This window comes from Echiichthys vipera, assembly GCF_963691815.1.
Source record: "Echiichthys vipera genome assembly, chromosome: 21".
NCBI lineage: Eukaryota > Metazoa > Chordata > Actinopteri > Perciformes > Trachinidae > Echiichthys > Echiichthys vipera.
Window position 1 is genome coordinate 21463657 of NC_139846.1, and position 26690 is coordinate 21490346.

Genomic DNA, 26690 nt, shown 5'->3' on the forward strand with positions numbered 1-26690 from the left:
CATTACCCACAATGCAACTCTACCACTGAGAGTTCAGCCTGAGATTCAGGTGTGTTATGCTAGCAGTGGCTAATGTAGCCTGGATCCTATAGCCTTCAGCAGAGATCAGTGGGCTACAGAGGTTTGCTAAGATCCCTTTTTTTTAACTCCACACCTCCAGATTGTTTGCATTCTCAAACTTCTAAGCTTCAGAAGTTTTGAGTCTGACTCAAGTGACATCACCTGAGGACATTTATCAGACCTCCCACAACTACTTCTGAAGACATACCTCAAATGCCTACATACGATTTAAACATGTAAAATCAGTGGAGTTCTTTATGGACCTTCAGGCTTTTATTCTAATTTTATTCTAGGCAGAGTTATATCTAAAAGTCTAGAAGTAGTATCCGTGGTATGTGTGCAGTGTTTTCATTAGAAAAGTGGCTTTACGGAAGCTGTCTGGTTCCTTATGCTCTATGTGTGGATCGTGTGTCCCTGTAACTCGTAGCATGTTGAAGGAAGATTTTCAGCTGGGAAATCAGAAGCCATGCCACAGGATATTACTCAGTCTTTCTCCCTGCCTGCTTCCCAATTCACCAATCCAAGTGTGCCAAAGAGGCTTCTCTGCTTCATATTAGCCTGAGGTTCAAGTAAGCTCCCTCTGACACAGCTCTGCCCCCGCTAACCTCCCAGCAGCAGGTTGGAGTGGAGCTTAGGAGACAAGCGTGCTGATATAAGCATGCTTCTGTTTTGTGAGTGGGATAACCCTTGATTCTGAAACGACACGAACTCTGCAGACCTCTTTGATTTAGAGGCAATCTATGTGCCTTTAGTGTGCTTCCCTCGCACAGACACAGGACAGAGGCAGAAGACAAATGTACTTTACTGTACCTTCGCATTCTTAATGCACGGACAAAGGGCCCAAGCAGCACTAGACTGAACATCTGCACTGGGGTTTTTCAACAAGGACCACACCAGGCGGACTCCATCAAGCTGGTCAATGATTCTGTAAAGAAGAGAGAGACAGAAAGTACTGTAAGAGGCGAGGAAAAAAGAGAAAGGAAAGAATAAGAAAGACTGAAAAACGTGTAATGTTTAATTTAGATCTTTTACTAAGCATAATTTTCTGCAAATGTAAATTGTAATTTGTTTGTTTCTCAGAGCTCCGGCAGTATCAGTCTGGCCAGCAGCAGGCTCAATACAACTACAGCCAAGTAGGATCAAAACATGGATTGATTTCAGCATTGGCTTTTGATCACATCATGCCTTCCTTTAGTTGTTCACGGTTCCTCTCTTGGCCTGAAACCCACTCACTGTCTGTTCACTCAAATCCCTCTGTGTGGAAAGCTCAGCATGCTAGGGCCAGAGGTTAATGTACATATGTCTGTGTATAGCCTTCATATATGGATTTATAAATAGAACCGGAGACAAACTTACACTTTATGTTGGTGGCTTGTTTTTCAACCAGCGCCAAAAAGAGGACCTCTTCCAAATCAAACAGAGCCAGAGACAGATCCCTCTATATTTCATAAAGTCTGAGTGAAGTTTACTTAGGCATGAACTGTATTTCATGTCCTATACATGACTGTAGTCAAAACTGCAGTCAGGGTCTATGAACCCAAAGAATTACGCCACAGTGCACCCGTTGTCTGGTATAAATAACATGTAACGTGTTCCCCATGTGTGCTTCCACCAACAAGGCCGACATTGAATGTTGTCATAATTACTTAAACACTCCCTAATCACAGTATCTCCGTGACTGGCAACGAGCGAACACTCATCAGGGACGTCCCCTGCGCCATCTGTCTTCCGTTTGCACATAAATCAGTCTACAGGGATCATAACATCAGATTCCAGTCTGCAGGGCCTCTTAAATCCGGACCAAAAACAAAAGTGAAGCGTCATATCATCCGCCAAAACAGCTAAGTCTTCCCATGAAGCAGGTATGAAACAGATTAGCAATGAAGTTGCAGCTGACAGTGATGGATTAGAGGAGGAGACCACAAACCCGGGAGGCACTAAACAACGTGTGTTCACTCTTGTAGCTACATAGGATTCATTGGAGGAAGTGCTATGTCATTAACCACACATTGCCTACTGGTTGAGAATGAAAACAAACATGCGCTTATTTCATGGAAAACTTGAAAGGGATTGGTGTTTGTTTTGGGCTTTCAGTAGTTATGGATGACCTGCATCAAAATGATGATGAGAGAATGATTGCGCTGATCAACAGAAGGTGGTAGTAGACAGAAAGTTTCTGTTGCTGAAATGAAGTCATGTTAACTGACAATGTTGTAGCTAACCGTGTGGTATCATACATCCATCATCATATTTGTGAGCGAGCCAAATACCGTCTAATCACAGGGAATCTGAAAAACGGTGTCGGTTGGTGCAGGAAACAATCAAATGTGAGTTATGTTAAGTGCTCTGCAAACGACTGTACACATACATGTCTCAAAATAAGCAATCACCACAAAACATACACAACATACAAGCGGCCGTTGAAATAAGAACGTTTCTGTTTACAGCTCAGTGTAAAAGCTGAAAAATGACATGTTCCGCCCTAAATATACCTAACGTGAGAAAACATGGAGAACATGATGCACCAGCGTAAAACACTTCTCCTCTTGTGCAAAGTTTACCACACTTAGTGGCTTTATTTTGACATGCATCACTTTTTATTGAACCCTTGGTTTTTCCTCCAAACAAATGTAATAGGCTCATATGGTAGCATTAATTGCTAAATAACAATGTAAAGTCAGACATTAAGTTGTATTTGTGTCCAGAACTAATTAAGAAGGGTCTTGTAGTCCATAACAGCCTTGTAAAAGCAATGAGACACAGATGGAAGCTCCACAATGTTGTGCAATATTGAGGGTGAGGTCAAATGAACACAGAACAAAGACTGCTCTGGACTGTGGTTCACTGCGTTTTCCCAGCCATGTAGTCTTGGACAGGGTAGGCCTTTAGGTATGTTCGTCTGACCAGCTCAAATCCTGACAGTTACCACAGAGCTATAGTAAAGCACCAGGGATTACACCACAACCATATTTAACACAGCAGGTATAATAAACAAAGCGTTTAAAATCTGTCATTAAGCTGGGGATGAAAGAGGAAAGTACCTGCATATTACAAAGTAAAAGAACATGCGTAGATTTCTTTCAGCATCAGCCCATGACAGGTTAATGATACTGTGTTTGGATCCTGGAATTGGTGTCATTCCCTTGTAAAAACATATGACATAAATAACCAGCCAAGAATATGTGTTTGGAAGTAATTCAGTAATGACAGTGAGCAAGCCACTAATGACATTTTACCCCACATGGGGCTGTTTGCCTTGTATAAGACCATGTTAGCTGGTTGGATGTCCTGGATGAGACAGAGACTTACGCCATGTTGTCCATATCTGTAGCACAGGCTCCCACTGCCTTGGTTACATTCACGAGCAGTGCCTGGTAAAACGACACAAATAAAAAGTACATGCATGATTTAATATACTGTAGGAGCATGGGTTAAAGATGAGATGACCTGTTTTACAGCAAGAGAAAATTAAACATGCCTGGTTTGTTCCAGTGAGCAGGTTAACTAGCGACCTGATGCCTCCACACTTGCGGATGGTGGCCTTGTTAGCAGGTATCTGAGCAAACTCTCCCAGGGCTCCCACTACATTTACCAGAACTTCTTCAGGCTGATCAGTCAGCAGGCCAATCAGCGTCTCCAGGGCTTTGTACTCCTGAAACCTTACAAGGGTGGAGAAAGGTAGCAGCCATTGTATTAACTAATCACTTCACATTGTTTTGTCACATTTATTTCATCAACTGATAGAGTCTACAGCCATGCTCGTGGCCCTGAGAGCTGTGCTTAGGTACAGATTTCCTTTGAGCTGAATGTCAGCCTCACAATGGCAATGTTAGCTTTTGCTAATTAGCAATAAACATCACGTGCATAAAGTGCATCAAGTACATCAAGTACAGCTGAGGCTGATGGTTCTCCTGGTGTTTGGTCAGAGATTACTAATTTGACCTGATGATGGAGCTAGGGAAAAAAAGATACTGTTGTGATTAATTGCTAAAAAAATCACCATCATTATCACCCCACATTAGTTAAATGGGACGGTTGGTTTCCCATTTAACTATGGGAGGCTGATGATGATGGTTTTTGCAGTGGCATACTGTTGTCACTTGATGCATTCATGTATTTAATTATGTATTTCGTACCTGAGTCTGTGAACTTCGTTCCTGTGTGTTCTATGTTTGCAAGACAAATTTCCCCTCTGGGACAATAAAGTTAGAGTGGAGGTTGATTCATTCCGAGTGGGAAATTAATACATTATGCAACATTTCATGGCGATCTAACAAATGCTGTAGTTGTGGAGACATTTCACTCGAAACTACATGTCAGCCTTTTAGGATACATCACCTGGGAACCATGAATGTTTGTACCAAATTTGGTGAAAAGTTTGACCGTCAAAGTCATTATGATTCATCCTCTGGGGAAAGGTCTGTAAATCTTCTATGGCAATTCATTCAATAAGTGTTGAGATATATCAGTCTAGACTCGAAGTGGTGGCCTGACTAGCTGAGGGACAAACCAACAAACCGACAATTTTGCCATGATTACCAGAGCCCATCACTAGTGTGGCTAAAAACGCTATTAGTTGTCCTAAGTGACAAGTAGCAGCTACAGTGCCCTACAGTGGGCATAGATCTCTTATTATAACCCAGCAGTAGGCACTTTTCCCACGACTGCTCACAGTTGTCCCTTTGCATAACCAAAGCTTTGCTGCGGCTTGGAATCTCTCCCTCCCTCTTTTGCTGTGATTTTGCCTTGTTTGCCAATGCTATAGAGTGGTAAACTACAGTAAACATTTAAAAGGGATATAATGCGGTCGCAAAAAACCTCAACAAACTCTCTGATGTACAGTTAAGTTCTATGACTGTTTTTATTCACAGTTACGGTTGCTGGCATCATGGTCCGTTTAAGCTATTGTAGAGGGCCAAGGTCATTTGGTTTTTGGTCAGGGTCCACCGACACACAGCCTATTCTCGCAAGTGAAAACACTGCTAATGAACAGAGAAGCTGCCAAGGTTAACTTCACTGAAGTTTACCATCAAGAAAAACAATGGTTTTCCTATACCATCACTGAAGTGTCATCTGCTGTTGACTACAATACAATTATCTTGTGAACACAGACATAACTTTTGATAAATGAATGGTGAGTCATGCCTATTTTAGTAAAGCCAATCCCAGCAGAAGTAATTACGTGATGGCAAGAGTAACAGAGCACAAGGCTGCCTGAAGTGGCTTCTACTGCAAACACTGGGCGGCACACAATGGGAAGCTTATTAAAACCTGTCAGAAGACACAGGAACCACAGTGGGGCTTCTGTGCAGCAGATTTTTTTATGATTTATTTATTAATTGATTTTTCTCTTTCTTTATTCTTCTCACTCAAGTAAGTAGAGAAAGCTTAAATGCTGACTTTTATTCTAACTATTTCTTTTAAGGGCCCATATTGTAAAAAAGTGAGAATAGTATTATAAAGCAGATCAAGGAGCTTTTGTAAATATTGTAAAACTATCAAAACACTCACAGATAAATGCACAAAGCCCATATTCAGAATCTGTGCCTTCAAAACAAGCTGTCAGGACTTCCATACAGCTGTGATGTCACAGCTATACTATACTGTAGGTAGAAAGCTCCACCACAGTGCCCCTTCAGTCATTCCCCGGCTGCAGATGCAAAAGACCCAGAAACATGACCAATCAGAATCTTCCTTGCATGCCGGCCAGGAGACTCAAATGTTCAGTTCACATTAAAATGAACCACATCCTCTGTGATTATTCTCTCCACCTTGTCTTTCTTGCACCTTGTTTGGTTATTACTCATTAGCCATCCCCATAAGAAACATACCTACCCAAAACCCAAAGCCACAATCAACCTCTCAGATCCATATAAATCACTGTGCTATACTTGTCTTAATTTCCTAATGTCTTTTCAGGATCAGAATCAGACTCAGAGTCGTATTGCCAAGTAAGGTTTCACATACAAGGAATTTGCCTTGGTGCTCGGTGTGCACAGTAAACGTCCAGGAAATAAACATTAAAGAACAGTACTGCAACATTTCAATTAAAAAACTACAGGTGAGGAAAAAAATACCATAAAATATTTTAAATATTAAAAACAATACTATTAAAATACAATGACAAACACTCTAAACAACTATGTAAAACATATCTTTAAGAATAGGAAAGCTGTAGTTCATGTATGTTTTAACACCATACAGTTGTTAATATGTCTACTTGTAATGTTGTATTGCAGCAATTGTCCTTCGCCTTTTTGTAATGTTTTATTGTACCAATAAAACCTAAGAGCCTTTCAGAGGGGGATTAAAAATATATTCAGATTCAGACAGATTCAGAAAAATAATGTGCTTTTTGAACAGTAAAGCATATAAACATGCTCTATTGAAACACAAAATACATGTATGACTCTTAAAATGAGCATAACAATCCCCTTTGAGGAAGGCTCAAGTGAAAGTATGACATTATATGGACCCTGAGATGTTCATCACTGACCATGAAGAGAGAGATAGTTGCTTGTTCCACAGACAGACTGATCTTTTTAACGTGAAAGGAAGCAGCAGAGCAGTGAAAAACTTGGGCGAGCAAATAACTGTTGTGAGGTAAGAAGAAATATTACTTGGAGGGGCAATTATGGTGTGGTCATCACAGTGCAGGCACAGAGGTAAGATGGTGGGGTAGTCAGTAATTGGAAGCAAACCCCACAATCTTGACCCCAAACATTACTGTGCTGGCAAATACAGTCTCAGACTTGGCAGTGGTGACTTTCCATTGCAAAGTTATTCCCTCGCTCTTTTGTTTAAGGCTTTTTACAGCGTTTTTGTGTGTCCAGAACAACTCGGTTTACAAGCTTAGGGGACCACATATCGATGCGTCCATAAATGCGTACAACATAATGTTTCAGTGTTTCCAAGCTGAACCTTTGCAAAGTCTCTTAGTACCAGTTGGACCACGTGGAGCCCTCTCTGTAATAGTGGAAGTCATACACTTATGCGGTCTTTAAACACACACTTAACTCATGAATGTAATTATATTTTGGGGCATCAATCATCTCTCATTTTGATGCATCATTAATCAGGAAAATGGCTAACACATGCTGCTACTTGTCTTGAGTGTAGGTCCCGCGACCTATACTGTCCAGACCACGCACATCATCAGTCACATAAAAGAAAACCATGTTGTTTGCTGTGAGCCACAAGGTCTGATTCGTTTGACGAAAAAATCCTCTCTCTGCCTGTCATTATTGCTGTAGCAAAATATGTTCCAAAATGATTTTCATTTCTGTACACCACTCAGCCTTTGATTGATTCTGAAATGAGCACATGCCCCTAAAATCCTGTTACCATTAGCAGCCTTTCCTTTTTGACAGTAATGACTCGGTCAGTAAGTTCCAAGCTCTTGCCTGACCTAGACATTTTAAGTGATTCAAACAAGCCTGAGAGAGCATGAAAAACACAGATCCACTCGCACACATCGTCCAGAAACAAAATAAAGCATAACACACGTAGGAAATAAACCGCAGAATGAAAACTCCATTCATATTATGACACTCTCACCTTTGTGACATGTTAAATTTAGAGTAGAAGTGCAAAGTGCTTCAGTGTTTGTAAATGAAGTGTCACTAAATGCGGTTTACATGTGATTAATGGCACCATTATAATTATTTCTATTATTGTTATTATCAGTAGAAATATAAGTATTTTACATAGCAACAGTGTGACAAGTCATTACGTGTGGCAGGGAGCCTGTACTGGCAGCGAGCATATTAAGCTGCCACATTACTCATGGCCAGTGGAGTTAACTTGTTTTATCACAGCGCTAGGCTGCGGTTTCTTTTTTTTAAAGAAAATCTTACGTTAAATAATTATTTGATTTTATACCATGAAACAAGAACTGCCTGACTGTAGAGTAAAAGTCATGCCACTATCTTTATTTATTCATTCAATGATCATAATCATTTAAATACAGTTTAAGTAATGAATGATTTTCTTTGATGGGGACGGGTTAAATAGACGGTCTTTGCTGCAGTGGGTCCGAGCCCTTTGCTACAGGACCCCCCCCCCCCCCCCTTCCTCGCTGTCTACGATCTAAAAATAAAGCACAAAATGCCTGAAAATATCTTTTAAAAAATAGGCAGTGAACTGATCTAATCCATCCTCTTTTAAAGGAATGTTAATGTCATGCCTCTGCTCCTTAATGGCTTCATTATAATTATGTGTATTATTGTAATTATCAGTAGTAATATGAGTATTTTACATAGCAACAGAGTGCCACGTTATTACATATGGCAGAGAAACTGTACTGACAGCAAGTGTATTACGCTGCCACATTACTCATTGCCAGTGTGAAGTTTAAATCATCATCACCAAGGTGCAGTTTGTTTTTTAAGAACATTTTCACATAATACAAGACTTAATTTTGTACCCTGAACAAAATGGTCTGAGTAAAAGTCCCACTAATTATTGAAGTAAAATGATTTTCTTTGATGACGTGGGTTAAACAGGGATCTGATCTGATCTGATCCATCTTTCTTTAAAGGAACGTTGTTGTCATGCTCCTGCCCCTGTAAAGGAATCATCTCTTAACTAGATGTGGCAGCAGACACTCGGTTCCAGTTGGGAGGACTTAACTTAGACTTTAAATGTAGGATATCGTTCTGTCAGTTATGATATATGAAGCGATGAAGATCCTTGTGAGTGCTACGGATCCTTTTTTGTTATTTCTAGGATTCCAGTGCAGTTTGAACAAGCAGCATTTGTGAGTCAGAAGAAAAGCATTTTCACATAATCTCATTTTAAAGCCTTAAAATTCATAAAAACTCTTTATCATTCAAATAAGTCAATGACAATGTCTTATCGGTGTCTTGGCTACACTGAAGAGAAAAGGTTCTGAATTGATTAATATGTTACTAAGGTATTAAATTACTGCATGTGGGTTATATATTATGTCCCAGGCCTCACACTGAATAAGAAAATAAATAAAGCTAAATCATTCTTTCAAGGGAGCACTAGTGGAAATGTACGGGGCTGCCAGGGCACGGTCTTTGGGCATTATTTATTTTAGAGGGAAAATTACTGACTTAAAGATCATCTGACATAAAGTACAAGTCAAAAACCATTCCAGAAATGTCACTGCTGAGTGAACCAGGCTAAATGACACTTAAATAAACCTCTGCCTTACATGACAAATGATTAAAGGCTCTGTCAGCCCACGTCTTCTGACACCATCTCAAGGCTGATACTTTCAGTATGCCTACATTTGGTTCAATACTAACAGGCCTCGAATAACACATCACTGAATTCTATAAAATCAGCACATTGACTTGGGCCTTTGTTAATGGTGGAAAAGACTGAATTCTAGCAGCAAACACTCACATAAAAGATCAGAGCGAATAGAATCCATACAAAAACTTTACATTTTATGCGAGTAATCACTTCAACCAGACACAATGGTAAAGAAACGGAAGATATGACAACAGAATATGAGTGGAAAAAGTGAAACAGCTAGTCGTGAATGAATAAAAGCCCCCCATAAAAATAACATATGCTGATGGCATGACAACCATAATGCACGCAAGTCGGTTGGACCACTTATTGGTGTGCTGTTTTCACATACTGTAAGAGTGCTGTTAACCACATCATCTTAGGAAACATATTTTCCTATAGTTATAAGCCCGTGTGTGTGAAATGTCTAATTACTATTAACCCCTTTTACACTGAGCCTCATTAGATTGTTGTTCCTATGAACAATGATTGATTTACCAAAGTCATACTAATCTGTTACCAGTAATTACGAACACATAAGGAAGGAAAACATTCGTCCTGAAATAAATGGCTAGAATGCGTTTCTGTATCTCTGGTATGTTAAGTGTGTGTCTTTATGTGTGTGTGAGAGTCCATACGTGTTGAGAGGTAATAAGGTGAGACCCTGAGTCCCGACATACTTAGCCACATTCTCCATACTGATGGAACACTTCCAGATGGCTCCAGTGGCAGCAGCCAGGAGCTGCTTGTTGTCCGCTTTACTCAACAGGGAAACCAACGGCTGCACACCTTTGTACTTTCGCACCAGGTCGCGAGTTTGTTTGTCCTCTGCACACTGCAAAGCAAAAGAGAGGGTCAAGATCTACATGAAGTCCTCTTGAGACAAAGTCTGACAGACTCATAGACTATAGCCCAGGGGTGCCCAATCCTGCTCCTGGAGAGCTACTGCCCTGCATGTTTTAGGTTTCTCCTGCTCTAACACACCTGAGTCTAATGAAGTGCTCGTTATCAAGTAGATGAGGCTTGTCAGAGGTTTGTTAATCATTAGAGTCAGGTGTGTTGGAGCAGGGAGAAACCTAAAACTCTGCTATAGCCCTATTCGCACAGGACTAGTATTATTAGTGGACCACAAGATAAGTGAAGTCTGAGGCCACATGACCTCTGTGTATGACGGAATAGGTGGGTAATTTGTGGCAGAATTACGTTTCTACATATATTCGTATGGGATTAAGATCACAGATGACCCCCACAATTATAACAAATTGCTAGAGATCCTCGGTAATACTAGTCCCGTGTGGATAGTGCTTATGATTGAACGTGTAACAAAATACAAAACAAAACAATAACACATAAAATAAACAGCAAACATATCAAACTCTATATAAAAATTCTTACAAAAAACATAAAGACACAAATGAGTAGAAGTTTCACGTATCTAGTCTTACCCCTTTGGCATGACTTAAACAATTACAAATGTAAAAATGTGACTGTGCAAATGTGCAGAGAACAGGTACCTTGAAGATTGCACTGGCGCAATGCATCTGCAGCTCATCATTGTCACTGCTTAGGTTTTTGACCAAATCCTTGATCATGCCCTCACTCTGAATGGCAATCCTGTAGCTTTCCTGTAGTGACACAACAACATCAACAAATCTTTAATTAATATGTCGGATGTTAGTTTCATATAACAACTATTGAACTTTTGGCATTATTTTCTACCATTAAATATTTCATAATTTTGTATATTTCTATGTTAAACAAATATTTTTACATCTCATTTATTGTGTATGCAGCATTGTTGGTATTCTGGTAAATTACATTACAATAGTTTAATGTTGAGGCTGGCACTATACTATCATTTTTCTTAGTGTCAACATCTCCCATGCTATTTCATTTCTCAATAGTTAAAACAGGGGGACATTGCAGTTTTTTTGCAAACTTTAATAAGTGTGTGCATGATGGAAATTTGAAGAAGAATACAAATGTGGTGCTCTGGTATGTGGGACTGACTAAAACAGTGTGTGTGCATTGTAATGAAGAGACTTGTCACTCAGTGCAACAGTGTGGCTCACTGGTGTGTTTTTAATAGTTTTTGGAGGAGCTCTATGGCACACAGGAATAAGATATATCAGGCTTTGTACACACAAACTGTACATGTTGATAGGGTCAATTCATTGTTGCTTTGGGCATTTCACCGGATTAGTTAACAATAAAACAAAATAAATATCAACAGCCTTATCCTCTCAAAAAATAATTCACACATTTACAGGATAAACTGTTTGTGTTGTGCTGTATCTTTTATGTCTTAAAGAATCAGACTTGTAGGTTTTTATACACAGACCATGGCTTGGCCCCTCTCACCTCGGAGGCACACTCCTGCAGGGTGCCGACCACAGGAATAAGCATGTTCTCATGTGGAGACTTGAGCAGGCGACCCAGCAGAGGGATACCCCCAGCCTTACGGATGGCCTCCTTGTTCTTGGTAGTCTTGCTGCAGCTCCACAGTGCCAGAGAGCCACAGCGAGCCACCTCTACATCCTTCTCCTGGTTTGCACTCAGGTTGGCTAAATTAGGGACACAGTCCAGCAGCTTTACCTGAGCAGAGAGACGAGGGACTCAGACTTACATGTGGATAAACATAAAAATGTGTGCAAACAACCTGTCCGACCACCACGTGTTTAAGCAAAACACTTCCATACACACATTTACATAAACTCAGTGAACTTGACATCAATACAAGGACTCTGGAAGTTTGCTTGCAGGAGTGTAGTGATAATGGATGGTTCCAGATTTGAAAAGCAAGTTGTTGGCTGTGATTAAGGGTGTAATTAAAATTGTATTATGACTGTGTCTGCAAGGATGAAAAAGCCAGAGATGCTACGAGTGGAAAACTGTCAGGATAGATGTTGATGTTAGGCCTGAAAAGCCCAGTGTGACGGTTTATGGCCATCATTCAGTGTTCTAATCCATAGTTCCTGGCCAGTGAGACAGAGCAGGCAAAGCTATTACACACAGCGCAGTTCAAAGGTGGTCTCGTAGCGTAGCGTGAAATTAATCTGCCTCTGTGAGTGACTTGCACATGAGAACATCCGATTTGGGGCTGAGGAAAATATACAAGGCATGGAGGCTTTAATCACAGGTCCCTCTGACAACAAACATGAATGCAGGTCAGAGGATGTAGGGGACATTCTATCTGTTTTACCAAAGTACCCACTCTAAGGTTTTCAAAGACTGAATGAAAAAGGATGGATAGGTCATCTGGCAAGTGTGTACAGTGTGAAAAGGGCATGAATGGGTGATTGATTTGCTATGTATAAAAACGTAGTCTGGACGTTATTCTATTATATCCATTATACTGTATGTTATCTATTATACAGAGCAACCACTCATCTCTTCTTCTTTCCTCGTAGTCTGGATGATTTACATTTTACAGTATGGTAATAAGTGGATCACACCGTATCCCAGCACCAAAAAGCACCTGTTTGTCCAAAGGTTCCAAGGTGTCTGTGGTTTAGTACAAACAAGGTTGTACTAAATCACAAATTAGCAGACACAGACATAAACAGACAAGTGTTTTAAAGGTCCCATATTTCAAAAGGTTAGATTTCATTAATGTCTTTTTATTTATTTATTATAAAGCAAGTTGAGGTGCTACATAAATACTGTGAAAGCATCACATCCACAGAGAAATGCACACAGTCCATATGCAGAGACTGTGCCTTTCAGAAAGTCGCCAGGACTTCTGTACAGTTGTGATGTCACACCATGCTATATATATATATAGGTAGAATGTGCTGCTACAGTCATTCCCCTGTTGTGGGGATCCATGGATTGCAATGTTTTAGAGCTTTTGACTTAAGCCTCTTTCCCTCACGCCTGGACCGGAAATGACAAGCCATGTTCTTCAGGACGCACAGAATCATTCAGAAACTGTGCCTTTAAATGAGCTGTCAGGACTTCTCTATGGTTGTGATGTCACAAGTATACTATACTGGTGCTACAGTAACGTTACAGTCAATCCCTGGCTGCAATGAGGGTGCAGTGACCCCGAGAGCGCAAATGCAGAAGATCCAGAAACGCAGACCAGACGGGGCTTTTCAGGAGGGGGTCTCTAAGTATGGCCCTAAAATTTGCATAATATGTCCCCTTTAATGGAAAATCTCCCACCATAGGACATTAAAAAAATCCTTCACGCTCATACAGAAAGATCAGGTTATAGTCTGCGGTGTTCTCTCCTGCTGCTGCTCTTCACATTGGCATTACAGAGACTTTTAACTTTTCTTTTATGTTACACTGACCAAAATTTACATTTTACGGTGCTTATGCTCACCAGTTTTTTGATACCGCCGTACTGCCTGACCGTTCTCCTTGCTCTGCGGAACCTGGCAACGTTAGCCACAGTCTCGGCAGCTAAGGCCTTGAGGTCCTTGACCGGTGAGTCCAGAATCGTCACAATGCTCTGCAGGCCTCCCATATCAACAATGGCTCGACGAATTTGCACGTTGTGACTTACTTTTCTGAGGATTTTCAGAGATCCGATCTAAAAACACACAAACAATAACTTTTACACACACTCAGAAAAATATTTTTTGTTTTATGGAAAAGAAATTACTATGTCTATGCCAACATGAGGCCTCCATCTGTACTGAGAGCACACACAGAGCTATCTAGCAGCAAAACATTCACCCAGATTACTACTAAAAATAGACAACAAGACGTAATAAAATCAGGTTAAAAAGCACCCACAAGTCATTAGGCACACTGAAGAATAATTGCTACCCCGTGTCTTTAAAGGCATGCTCTACCCAGCACTAATGTTTCTGTAACTAAAACACAGGCTGGCACACACTGTCGGCTCTGTTTTTGCCTGCAGGCCATCCAGGTCCAGCTTTGGCACAGGAACTCACTTTGCATTTGACTTCATCTGTATCCAACAAGTTAATGAGGACTTCAAGGCCACCTACATCCCGGATGGCCAGTTGGCACGTCTCCTGCATCAAATTAAAGTCCATCATGGCACACAGAGTGAGCACAGTCGCTGTCTGGTCGCCTCCCTGAAATAACAATACCAAACATGAATGAATGAAAATGGGAGACAAAAAAGGAAAAGAGGAGGTGAAATTTAAATACTAAGCAGAGATTTGGGAGGAGGACCCTCCCTCTCTTGTTTCCCCCCCATAATACAACTCCTGCTGGGGTTGTTTTGTTTATACCACAGCCTGGTAAGTGTTCAGCTTTGTGGTGGTAAACACTGTGGCTAACAGAGCACTGAGCGCCAAGCCCAGAAACCATTAGCTATGGCCCCCAAAGATGAGTAAGAACACTATTAGCGCTGAAAGACTGAAACTAATAAAGAGTTAGCAAACCAGAATATGTTTTGACAGTTGCTATATATACACACACATATAATTTTAGAACAGTGCCCTAGCGATCAGCAACTTAGAAGCTACAACAATACTAAGTCAACAAGTGCTTTGAATCTGGTCTTTGATTTTAGTGGATCACCACCTAAATGAAGGAATCCAATATGTTATTTCCGTGGCTTAGGGAAAGTCAGGCAATATTGAACATGAGCTACTTCCTCAAATGTTTTTGTTATAATCAAATGAGCTTTATTCTATAGTAGAGTCTAGTTTTTGGATTTGGGAGAGCATTGGTTATGTTCACTAGTGCTTTTGGTCTGGCTTAAACCCCTGAAATAACATACATTTGGAAAATGGGGTTACTTAGCCTTCAAATTATAACCCATCAAAATACATGGGGCAAACTGATTAGGTTGATTGCCATTCAACTACAAAACTACTTCTAAAAACAATAAACATACACAACAATACACATGTTTAAAATGGGTCATGTGTGGTCAAATCCTGCCATGTGTGCAGGGTGGCGAGGGTTATTTTAAAAATGTATTCTGATAAAATTACTGATTAGTTAATAGATTAAAAATGTAATTATTAACAGATTTTGTCACTACAATAACATCAAAACTGTGCAAGATACATTCACAGAACTTGACAGGTGTGTAGTTGAGATAAACAATGAAGGCTGAGTTCAGAAATGGGTGTGGTTTGAGCAAGGGTGCTGGAAGTAGGAAGACCTTTTGCCCGAATTGGCATCATGGCTGGTGCGATCCCATCAAAAGATGGTTTTTAGTTTTAAAATGTATTTAATCCTGCCTATATTATTTATTATTAAATCTGATTCCTCTTCCTCTAGTGAGCTGTTATATAAGATTATGTAACGATCACAATGTGGTTCATTTTTTTTGGTATCTTTATTAAGTAATGTTGTGTCATGGCAGTGGCAGAACCTAATTCTATTGAATTGTTTTCTCATAAATTTAGTGTCCAAACGCTTTGTATTTTCAGATTCCCCTAACACTGCATGAATCCACATAATGCCCTAGCTGTGGATGGACGTTGACAGCATTATGGAGCTGAAAATAGAAGTCTTAGGTTTGGAGATGGTTAAAATACTGTCCAGGCCGGGAGCAATGAGGTTTTTTTATTACCTTATATTTAGTCTGTATCATATGAAGTCGCATAACAAACTTTGTTGACATGCAATGGTTTTGATCACAAGAAGTGGAAAAAAATCTGATCAGATAAAACAGAAGCTCGTGGCAGGAAAATGCAACTGCTGTAATACTAGAAGTGCTATATGGCTTTGATATGTGACACTGAAACGTCCAGTCCAAAATCTCCTGGCAAGTGAATAATCAAATATTATTGTTATTGGAGTAGCTTGAATTTGCCAGACAGAATTTTCATCTAGTGGATTCAAGGCCGCCTCTGCCGTTCCAAGCTTCATGAGCCTTTATTAGTTGCACACTTCGCTAACAATATGAGACGTCAGGAGGGCCATCCTAAATACATTATTTCAACCATATATATGCATATAAAACGCCCTGCTATCAGCTACCCGTATGAGTAGAAAATAGCCCATCACTATGGAGAAGGCTTGGGCAATAATCTGTTTGATGCAGCTGTTGAAGGGGCTGGCTCATCAGCGTAGGCCTATACCAGAGTCTCAACTGGTGTTTGATCACATCTCCCTCACAAAGCAGTGCTCTGACACAGCAGGATAACGGCCACATGTGTTCTCCATATCATGATGCTAGCCTAAATGTGAACCATTTGCACATTAACAGCAGTGGATCTACGGCTTCCTTTGTCTCCTCCGTTCTCACTCTTCAAAGGATTCAGCAGTCGAGGTTCGTACCTTGTAAAAACAACCCAAAAAAACTATGTTCGGGAGTGTGGCTGGGAGAACAGAAAATAGATCATATGCTTTCATTTTTGTTAGCTTTGGTCTTGAAGTATTGTCGACATTCTTTAAAACATTGACAACATCTGACAATCTTTTATGGTGAAAGATCTTTGACTCTCTGAGCATGATAGGGGCAGATGCTCAAAGTGGAACCAATTCAACCACTATTCGACCTCTGAACAAGAAATTCAAAAAAGTTTAATATCCGTGCGCAGAGAGCCAGAGATATATAAACATTGCATAGATACTGTATGCCATAACTTACTTGCTTTGCATTTCAATAATAAATACGTATTAGGAAAAGTAACCTCTGATGTGTTTCATTTAGTCCTTTTAAAAAACAAATGAATTATTCACGTCTGCTTCATAAACCCAAGTGAGATTCCAACATTCAAGTCATTTGCTACTGTTAACAGGGGTGATGAATGTCTTGGTAAGTTTCACCCACTGGAAACAAGACTATTGTGGTGTGGTGTGTGTGTGTGTGTGTGTGTGTGTGTGTGTGTGTGTGTGTCTGTGTGTGTCAAATTTGTTAGGCTCTACTTACTGCTTGGAGCTACATACTGTCATCATTATGCGAAAACGCTCACAGTGACAATGCTAACGTGCTGGGGTTTTGCAGGTGTTATTTATGAGGTTCACCATCTTGGTTTAGCCTGTTAGCATGCTAACATTTGTTAATTAGTCACACAGTTTTGTGATTGTATCTTGCACAATTGCGATGGCATCGATGTGACAAAATTGCAAACAGACAGACAGAAATATAAGACTTGAGTTTGATGAAAGTTCAGGGGATTGCCAAAGCCATTCTGTGGGTAACATGATGACAAAATGCCACCCTCATGGTGGCACTACAGGAAAATCAAAGGATTACCAAAGTTATTAGAGTTGTCTTCACATATGAACCCCAGACAATGTCAGGTGAATCAGGTCTGGGCATAGTCCGGAGTTTCTCTTTCACACATGTAGCACATAACAGGAGATTATCCATGTCATCAATGTGTTTTCACTTACTGGACATACTCCATTTGGTTTAAGCGCGCATGCGGGGGAGAGGTAAGAAAAAGTGTTAAACATCTTAAGGTTGAATGAACATCCAAAGACAGGGCAAAAGTATCCCTAAATAGAAATACTTAGATGTATAAATGTGGAATTCATAATGAAGAATTGATTTAAAAGCGATTAAACAGTATGAAGGAGGTGAACTAAGTATCTTTACTGTAGGTGTCTGGGCCTGAGCTACTAAATAGCTGATGCTTTCCAATTACTGATTGGAGGTCTTATTGTTGTCTGGTTCCTCTGGAGCAGCAGGCTGGATTCTGCAGACACAGACTGCCCTGCCAGAGCCACTCCAGGACTATAAATCACAGAACTAAGCATGTGGGAGCAGGATAGGGTTAATAGGGCTGTCAGTGATACCCTGTTGACCTCAGGCCCTTTTCTAAACGTTTTATTGTATATATTTTGTGCACAAGTGTGTGTTTCGGCTTGGATATCATGCCAGCAGGGTAAACGTGCATATTGAGTATGAGTGCACAGATACACAAGAGCGTATGTCTGCAACGCTGGACTGGTGACAGGTGAACTCGGGCCACTGCCAGCGCTTCATAGAGCTTAGTGTAAGAGGGAAGCAGCAGGTCTTGGCAGAGGTCAGGCTATAGAGGATGCATGAGGTTTCTTACTTCTCTGCAGTCTACAGCAGGCTTAGAGGGAAGGCTACTAATGACAAGAACAAACCAAATCTCCTGCTCCATTATGGGAAAGGTACTGTAGGGATAGAATGAATGATTACTGGTTGTTTCTTGCTTCATATTTGACATAGGATCTCCTATAACATAAAAACTTGATCACTTAATAGGCCTTTCTGTCATAAATGAGTGCAGTGCACGCAGAGCAAATGTCTAGTCTGGGCATTGTATTGAAAAGTTGCTTAACTCATGTGAATGATATGATGCAATTATTCTTGTGAGTAAATTGTCCTGGATTAGGCATGTTGTAAATGCATTACGGGCACTAAAAAATAAACGTTTTAATCGAGTGCTGTAGTTATTAAAACAAGCATCAAAAATGTTTAACTACTTAGAACATAATTAGCTACAAATTCACTTATGTTGATAAAATGAGCCAATACTGGCTCTTGTACACTGGAGGCAGGATTAGTTTTAGTGAAGCAATTAGTAGAATGGTTCTCATGAGACGCAGCAGGGCCGCAGTACTGTGACCGCCCAGCAGAGGGGGAGCAACCTTAATGAGGGCAGAACACAACATGTGCTCAGCTTGTTAATCTACAGTATTTTTACATTTAAGATAATAGAAACACAAATCTAAAGTAAAGGAGAAAGATTGTTCTACTCTTGACACTTTTTAAAATGTGAATGTTGAATTATTTCATTGTGTCTGTTCAGAATATGAGAAAGTGAATAGTGAAGGTTTTTAAAAACACTCAACTTTTGAATGTTTATCACTTATAACTAGTAACATATTGTGTATCAGACACAATATTTACTCGTTAGGATATAAAAATGATCTTATGTTTAGAAAGCCACAAGCCAACCTAACTGATAGCAGCTGGAGAATCTTGTCTCAAATCATATTTTGTGGCTTAGTTGCAGAATATTCGTCCTTTACTCAAGCAAAAACCACCATGTGAAAATACTCCACTACATAAAAGTCCTGTATTCAATCCCTGCTTAAATCAAAGTATGCAACTTTAAAAATGTAGTGAAAGTAATTCAAGTATTGATTGTGCGGTAAAGTGTGTGTTTTACTATTGTATAGGGTGTTTTTGATTAATAGTGCTGTTGCATCAATGTATATGTATATGTAGTTTATATCTTATCTGGATATGCATCTTAAGTCTGTAGATGTTTAAAGTTGAGCTAATTTTAATTCTTGTTTATACTGCTGGGTATTTTAATCTACAGCAACGCATCATATTGTGTCCTGTGAGAACCACACATCTCTATAATTCAACTATATAATTCGCCCTATGGTGTCAGAAAAAACACCTTGTTTTTCGGTTAAAAAGAAGGGTAATGTTCTTCCGATCACATCCTTCGGTTTATCACAAACTAAAAATCAACGCATCTGGAGTTTATGGTTATCCATGGACAGAAAAGGAAAGAAAACTGTAATTTACTGTTAAGTTACTGTACGTAACTTAAGTGTTCAGACAAATGGAGTAGAAAGTACAATATTTAACTCTGAATTGTAGTGGAATGCAAGAATAAAGTATCATAAAATGGAGATACTCAAGTAAATTACAGTTCTTAAGTAATTGTTCTTAGTTACTTCCCACAATCTTTCAGTCTTTTTACCAAAGATGTTATTTAGCTTGTCTTATTTCCAGTCTAGTTTACTGAAGGCCTATATTCTGTACACATTACTATATATGTACAGAATATAGCCTTAGACAAATATACACTTAAACATAAAGCATGATAAAATGTTCTGTAAGTGCTACTGATGCATTACAGACTGGAATAAGGAAGATGAAATATGTTAAAATTAATTTTCCATGTCAGTGTTTCACAAACTTACATACACACACATATAAACCCATGCTTGCTAGAGACACACACGGAAATACATGTAACCCTTTTGCAGGCACAGGTCTCTAGTCATACGAGTATAAAACCAAACACATCACAACCCGAAAATATTCCTACATAAATATCATTAAAACACAAAACAGAACATCCATGTGTCGCTTTATGAAAGTGTTAAAATTCCTCAAGTACAAACGGCTGTCTATAGAGCGAGGGAGGGGGGTGGGGGTGGGGCGGGGGGGCTTCCTCCTCCTAAAATAAAACAGATATTTAACTTGGCTCATGGTAACTTTCTGCCTCTGATGGTAATGATATTATAAAATGACTACTGGACAAACCCCATAAATAACTGTGCTATGTGGTTTCCAGACAGATAGAGAGCTGGGACATGTTGGTTACTGCAGTGCAGCATCTTGTTGAAACAGGAACACACACACAAACGTAGAGCTCACGCCACAATCCCACTGAAAAAGTACAAAATATACAAACCAGTGAGGTTTTTCTTCTATCTGAATTTTATATCATTTACATCTTCTTTTTTTTCCTCTCTGGAAAGGGTTACCAGCCTGCTTTCAGAGTGGGAATTTCCTCCCATTATGTTCTCTTTTGCTAAGCTAAAAATATCTACCGAGAGCTGAACTTCACAGCAGCGATTTCTATAAACGATCTTATTTGAGCCACAGAACACAAATCTGTTAGTAATATCAAGAAATCCCGTACTGTATAAAAAATGTAATGTAGACTATCATTACACATTGAAATAACATCAACCAATTCGATTGGAAGCAGCGTTTCAGGTTTTTATACCGTTAAATAAAAGGGGAGAGGTTTGCAATGTGCAAAAAAACAGATTCCTGTCAAAATAAAGTCGGCGCAGTCTGTTTTAATAGAATGTGCCTGAATGATACTGTCCAGATAAATTGATAATAGGGACCACTGAATGAGGTGGGGTAATCTCTGAAGTCAAGTGGTCGGAGGTATTCCCAGCCAGTCTGGGTCAGTGGCGTTTCTATACTCTTTTCTTTTCCTTCCATGTTTTGACACCTTAATATTCACCATATGCCCTGTCAGACCTATCACGGGCGCGCTTCATTTTTATGCTTTTGCGGTGTGGGTAAACAGCGCGTACAGCTGCTGCAGTCAGACAGCTCTTTCCCCTGTGCCTTGGCTCAATGTGCAACCAAACAGGCCTGTGTCAGGAACCAGGAATCCACAAGCCGAGCCAACCACTTCAATAAGCATCTTCCTACAAAGCACCGCTTAAAATATATATACTCTGACATCCTCTTTTTTACTGAGTGGCACCTTGATATAACTGAGGCAAAACACACAGGAGGGATTATTTGATGGGAATATGACCTTTCATGATAACAGCTATCCTAAATTTTACCTCCACCATTATCTCTATAAACAGATTCTGCATATGAATGTAGGCAACAGGACATGACTCCCCGGTTTCCCTTTCTTGCCAAAGGACAGTAGTATTGGCCAATCGTGTTTGATCATGCTTCTGGTTGCATGCAGGTAAACAGTCCATGTGGAGAGCAAGAGATTATCGTCTGACGACAATTTTTCATTTCATAAGCTTTCTGTTTTTATTTATCCACATTCATATGCAGATATCTTGTTTACAGAGATACCATCTCTCAGCTCCAGCTCTGTTCTCATGTCTCAAGTTGCTAATCGGACCATGAACAATGATTATAACTCAGAAAAGGAAGTCTTGACCAGGATATTGGCCATTGCCCCAACACTAAATCGTCATCAGACCAAAAGCTGATGGGTTCTCGGACCAGTAGCTCCATGAATATTTATAATTGTTATTTTCCATGTTTATTTCAAACTTTAATACTGATTCGGGAGTAGGGCTGGGTTTTAAAATGACAATACCAGTACCCTTAAAGTGCTATGTGACAGTTATCTTGACACCCACCAGTTCTTCATTTAATACCTTTTAAATCAACTTCAAATATTTTCATTTCACTACACCAGACTGTATGGATTGTAGTTGCTGCGGTAGTGGGCCAATCAGTACACAAAGGATTGAATGCAGGTATCATTTGACTGGAAAGGTTTCAATACTACTCGCTACTGGGTTATTTTGGTCAATACCTTAAAAGTATCAGGTAATAACACCCAGCCTTACTCAGCACAGCATCAAAGTTTAGGGATGACAGGCGAAGCGCATGGACTTGTTGTTTCCTGTCAGTTGTGGCCATTAGCCTGCAGTAGTACAGCTCTATGTATAAATTGCTATTTTGGTTTCAACCTAAAGAGACAACATCCTAATCAGTCTGCTAAGAGTGAAACGGCAAAGAGAACAGCCAGCAGAGGCAACAGGTAGCTTTTTGTTAAATGTCCATTGTACCTGGCACAAGTTGGCAAAAATTGCACAAACTGATTAAAAATGTTCAGAAAGGTTCTTTGGCCTAAATGCTTTGTTATTTATTTTCTCTTTTAGGGGTATATACTTGCAAAATAAAAATCAATGTAAAAAAAAAAGATCATGATTTTACTGTAAAAAAAAGGTGATATGATATTTGTGTACTTGTCGCCCACCCCAACAGTGGTGTGCAAGGTAACATTCCCATACCTTGAGGTACTTGACCAGTTTCTGGATCTGCCAGTATTCAGACGGCAGGTCTGTGTTACTCTCTGGACGGCGCTCTGGCTGCTCTTCCTCCTCCTCACTCTCGGATGAACTCTCACTGAAAGCGTCCACTGGCATGGATCCTGCTGGGGTCTTACTGAACAAAAAAAAGAGTAGGAAACGGTGCACTTTCAGTCCCACGTAACAATCGACAAGGGTTTAGGATAGTGTAACAACTAGACAATACATAGCCAGACAAAGGGAAGCAATATAATATCGTGAACTCTCTTTTCCGGTGTTTTAAATGGAAAAAACAGCATGGTCATCCCACACAAGGAGACCCATTAAGGCTTTTGAAATTCAAGTGTCAAGTTTGAACTTCCTCAGAATCTAAGCAGCAGGGAAATAAAGAGTGGAACAATGTCATGGGAAGGCTGGAGTCGTCATCATCATATACACAGCAAAGACTCTTGCTTGGTTATTGATGCAAACAGAAATGCAGATGGCTTTGGATAACTGTATCATGAAAGTCGGGCACTGTGGAGCAATGAAATTTGGTACAAATTTAAACGGGGCCGCTGAGAGACAGATCCCATGTACATTACAAATAGCATTTCCAGGGGACCGTATTATCAGAGGGAGCCAGCCGATATGAGGGAGTGTTTTCCAGGAAGCACATGATAAACACTGAACCTTCAAGAAGCTGCCGGGCCTACACACTATCCTGGCTGGTGAGCAGTCGTGACTGTGACTGGATGAATGCACCCTGGGGTCTTTATTGCATGTACACTAACTGAGGAGCAGCAAAGAATGCAGTGAACAGTGGCTAATGTCAATTTATGATGCTAGCAGTCTGTATACATTTGCAGATGCAAGGACAGAGACAGCTGAGGAGGTGAAGCTGCCCAAGAGCCGGAGGAAGAAAGACGACTTTACATTGGTTTTTGTTCATCACAATGACAATATACAGGTTACACATGATTTAGGTCTTCTTATAAATTCCTTTTGTTGTATAGGCTGCTCCCCCTGTAAAAAAAACTAAATAGTCTGACAAAGGTGAACTGATTCGGGACACTTACATTTTCTGAGAGGACAGGCGTCCAGGTAGAGACGACATAGAGAATTCTGCTTTCATCTTGCTCTTGGCTCCTGGTCCCAGTTTTTTCTTCTGTATTTCACCAGACTTCTCCTCTCCAGAGCTCCTACTGGCTTTCTTTTCCTCTGCTTTACTGTAATGATGTGAAATAAGAGTCATTATGCCTGCTTCTATTTTGAAAATGGTTATTTTTCTAACATAATCATTATTTAACAATTCGAGACAAGGGTTCAGCGGGCATTTTTTTTTTTTAGCAATTGGGATACTTTTATCTTGAGCCAGTTTCTCTCTTTTCTTCAAATGGGTATAGTTATCACAAGGTACAGCTGCAACAGCTCAGCCCTTGCTAGATCTATTTATCAATCAAAGACCATATGTGACAGATCTTTTGGGGATTTTTTCGAAGACTTTTTCCCAACATTTCTGTCTGTAATTGGGCAGAAAGGGTTTCCATACTGTGAACGCATCCATTAACTCAGATCACTGTGTAATCAGGAATATTTTCACTTGCCCTAAAATTTTATAAACCATATAACCATCTCTTCATAATGTGTGACTGCTGGCAGACACACTGAGCACATATGACGAAGGCTTGGCATCGCTGTCATCTAAGATCTCCTCAACCAGAGGGAACCCCACCACACGCAGTACGTGGTAGCTTGAAGATACGTATTTCGGGACACATGTTTCGAGAGGATTCATCACATACCCACATGGAGACATGAGACCAAGATTCTTCCATCTCGGACATGGTTCATATTTCTTCTCGCTGCCTGCCTTGTTCGCCGTATGCTGTTGCCTTGCCTTCTCATGCACATTCTTTTCCTGTTGCTCGTAAGACCTCTGGGGTTGGCCTTGTTCCTCCACATCAACCGATTCCACATGCTGGATCTTTTGTGTTGATGGAAGTTCTTGAACTGCAAAATCCTATTGGTACGTGGAAAAAGACAGGAGAGTGAGGAAAAAGACCTCTTTCAGTTCCCAAAATCAATTTTGTTTGTAAAACCGTAGGTACTTGGGTCGGACATTTCTATTCATGATGCTTAAGGTTGTGAAAGTTGTATTTTATGATTATAAAGCATGCTGAGGTGCTATACTTAATATATATACACACACACACTGTATATTTGTATAGATATAGATATTAATACAACTGTGAAAGAAATATAATTTTCTTCCATGGAGCATGGCATACATTTGGTAGTCGGTAGGGTAGTCTGGGTCACTGTTAATAATGTTATCTTTGCTTTTTCTTTTTTAAAGGTCCCATAAAATAAAAAATGAGATTTCCATGTATTTTTCTTTTGATTATAAAGCAGATTGAGGTGTTACATAAATTATGTGAAAATATCAAAACACTCAATCCACAGAGAAATGTACACAGCCCGTATTCAGAAACCGTGCCTTAAAATGAGCCGTCAAGACTTCTGTATGATTGTGATGTCACAACTATACTATGTAGAAAGTGCTGCTACAATGCTCATACAGTCATTCCTCTGCTGCAATGACGGTGCAGAGAGCGCCAGAAATGCTGACCAATCAGAGCAGACTGTGCTTTTTCAGGATCGGGGCCTAAAGAGACAGGCGCTAAAATGGAGTGTTTCAGACAGAGGGTGAATAAAGGGATATTCAGGCAGACAGTGTGAGAAAAATGTGTTTTTTGAACATTAAAGCATGAAGAAATGTTCAAGTAGAAAGCCAAAATACATGTAAGTATGAACCTGAATATAAGCATAATATGTCCCGTTTAAAACACACACAAACTAGTGCTTGCACATGTGAATATGATGCCTCTCTTCTTTATTTGAGACCCATTACACTTAGTGTTTAACAAAGTGTTGGCCATTTCACTTATAAAAAATACAGTTGTATCAGTGACACATGACAAACATAATTCATATAAAGGCCCTTTCTCAACAATATGCAGGCCTGCATAACTATTCAGTCTTTTTTGAGGCATTGGAATAAAATAACACTTTCCCCAATGGTTTACACAGAAGAGGTCGCCTTCTGTTAATTGGCTGAACAATATCAAAAAGTTTATTGTTTCTGTACATTCCTCCACCTAAAACCTTGCAGCTTGGCACAGACAAAGTAACGCCTTTGTGTCACTGTTATTCAGACTTTTTTTTCTTTAGTATTGAAGGTCTTTTTGCCAAAATTTACAACCTATATATGAATGCCAATGAGACACATATGAATGGTTTTCAGGCAGGATCATTTTTAATCATAGACACCTGCTCTGCAGAAAGAGCTCAGACTGTCATTGGTTGTTAGGGGCTCAACATTTTTAGGGGCAGGGGAAAAGAATTAAGATGCATTTCTATGGCTTGTGTTGACGCAGAAGCTGGAGCCAAGCATGCCCAATCACTTTTCCAAAGACTTGTTTTTCATGAAACACAAAGTGACCTGCTATTGGAAAAATACAAGTCAATTCACCCAACCACAGACCCACAGTCTGACTTAATTAGGCTAACCAAGCTTCTTTAATTCTATTATATGTGAAATGGACAAAAAGTCCATGTGCTTACACAAAAGGGAACACTTCAAATTCCATGACTTTATACAGTAAGAATTACTGTTACAGGTGACTTTCTGCGTCTGAACACTGCAGGCCTGGACACAAATGCCGTGTAAAGCAGGACTGATGCCTGCAGTTCTAAACATTTTATTATAGCAGGTGACATTCAATCATTAGCACTTTTCTTATTTCTTCATTTCCCCTTCTAAAACCTAAACTCCAACTATTTACACTTGTTTGTGTGTATCTAATTACTTGATCAATACTGATGGAAAACCAGCATGGCAGCAAATCCAAAGCCACTGGCCATAAAACATCTGTCAGTGGCGAGATTCAAACAAT

The 26690-nt window shown here is 39.9% G+C and overlaps 1 protein-coding gene across 2 annotated transcripts in view; it reads right to left on the reverse strand.

The window, feature by feature from the left end:
• LOC310963479 (outer dynein arm-docking complex subunit 2-like) overlaps positions 1-26690 on the reverse strand; it is a gene marked incomplete at both ends in the record, with an annotated part of 86352 nt that overhangs the window by 51596 nt on the left and 8066 nt on the right. Inside the window, 10 exons of one of the 2 annotated variants that reach the window (XM_083936331.1) lie at positions 871-985; positions 3370-3431; positions 3539-3719; positions 10005-10159; positions 10839-10949; positions 11686-11919; positions 13655-13864; positions 14232-14378; positions 22735-22888; positions 24537-24754. In XM_083936331.1, coding sequence (XP_083792457.1) covers positions 871-985; positions 3370-3431; positions 3539-3719; positions 10005-10159; positions 10839-10949; positions 11686-11919; positions 13655-13864; positions 14232-14378; positions 22735-22888; positions 24537-24754 — 1587 coding nt within the window. Of the gene's footprint in view, positions 1-870; positions 986-3369; positions 3432-3538; positions 3720-10004; positions 10160-10838; positions 10950-11685; positions 11920-13654; positions 13865-14231; positions 14379-22734; positions 22889-24536; positions 24755-26690 lie in introns of those variants that run through there. The other variant, XM_083936332.1, reaches the window with a different exon arrangement.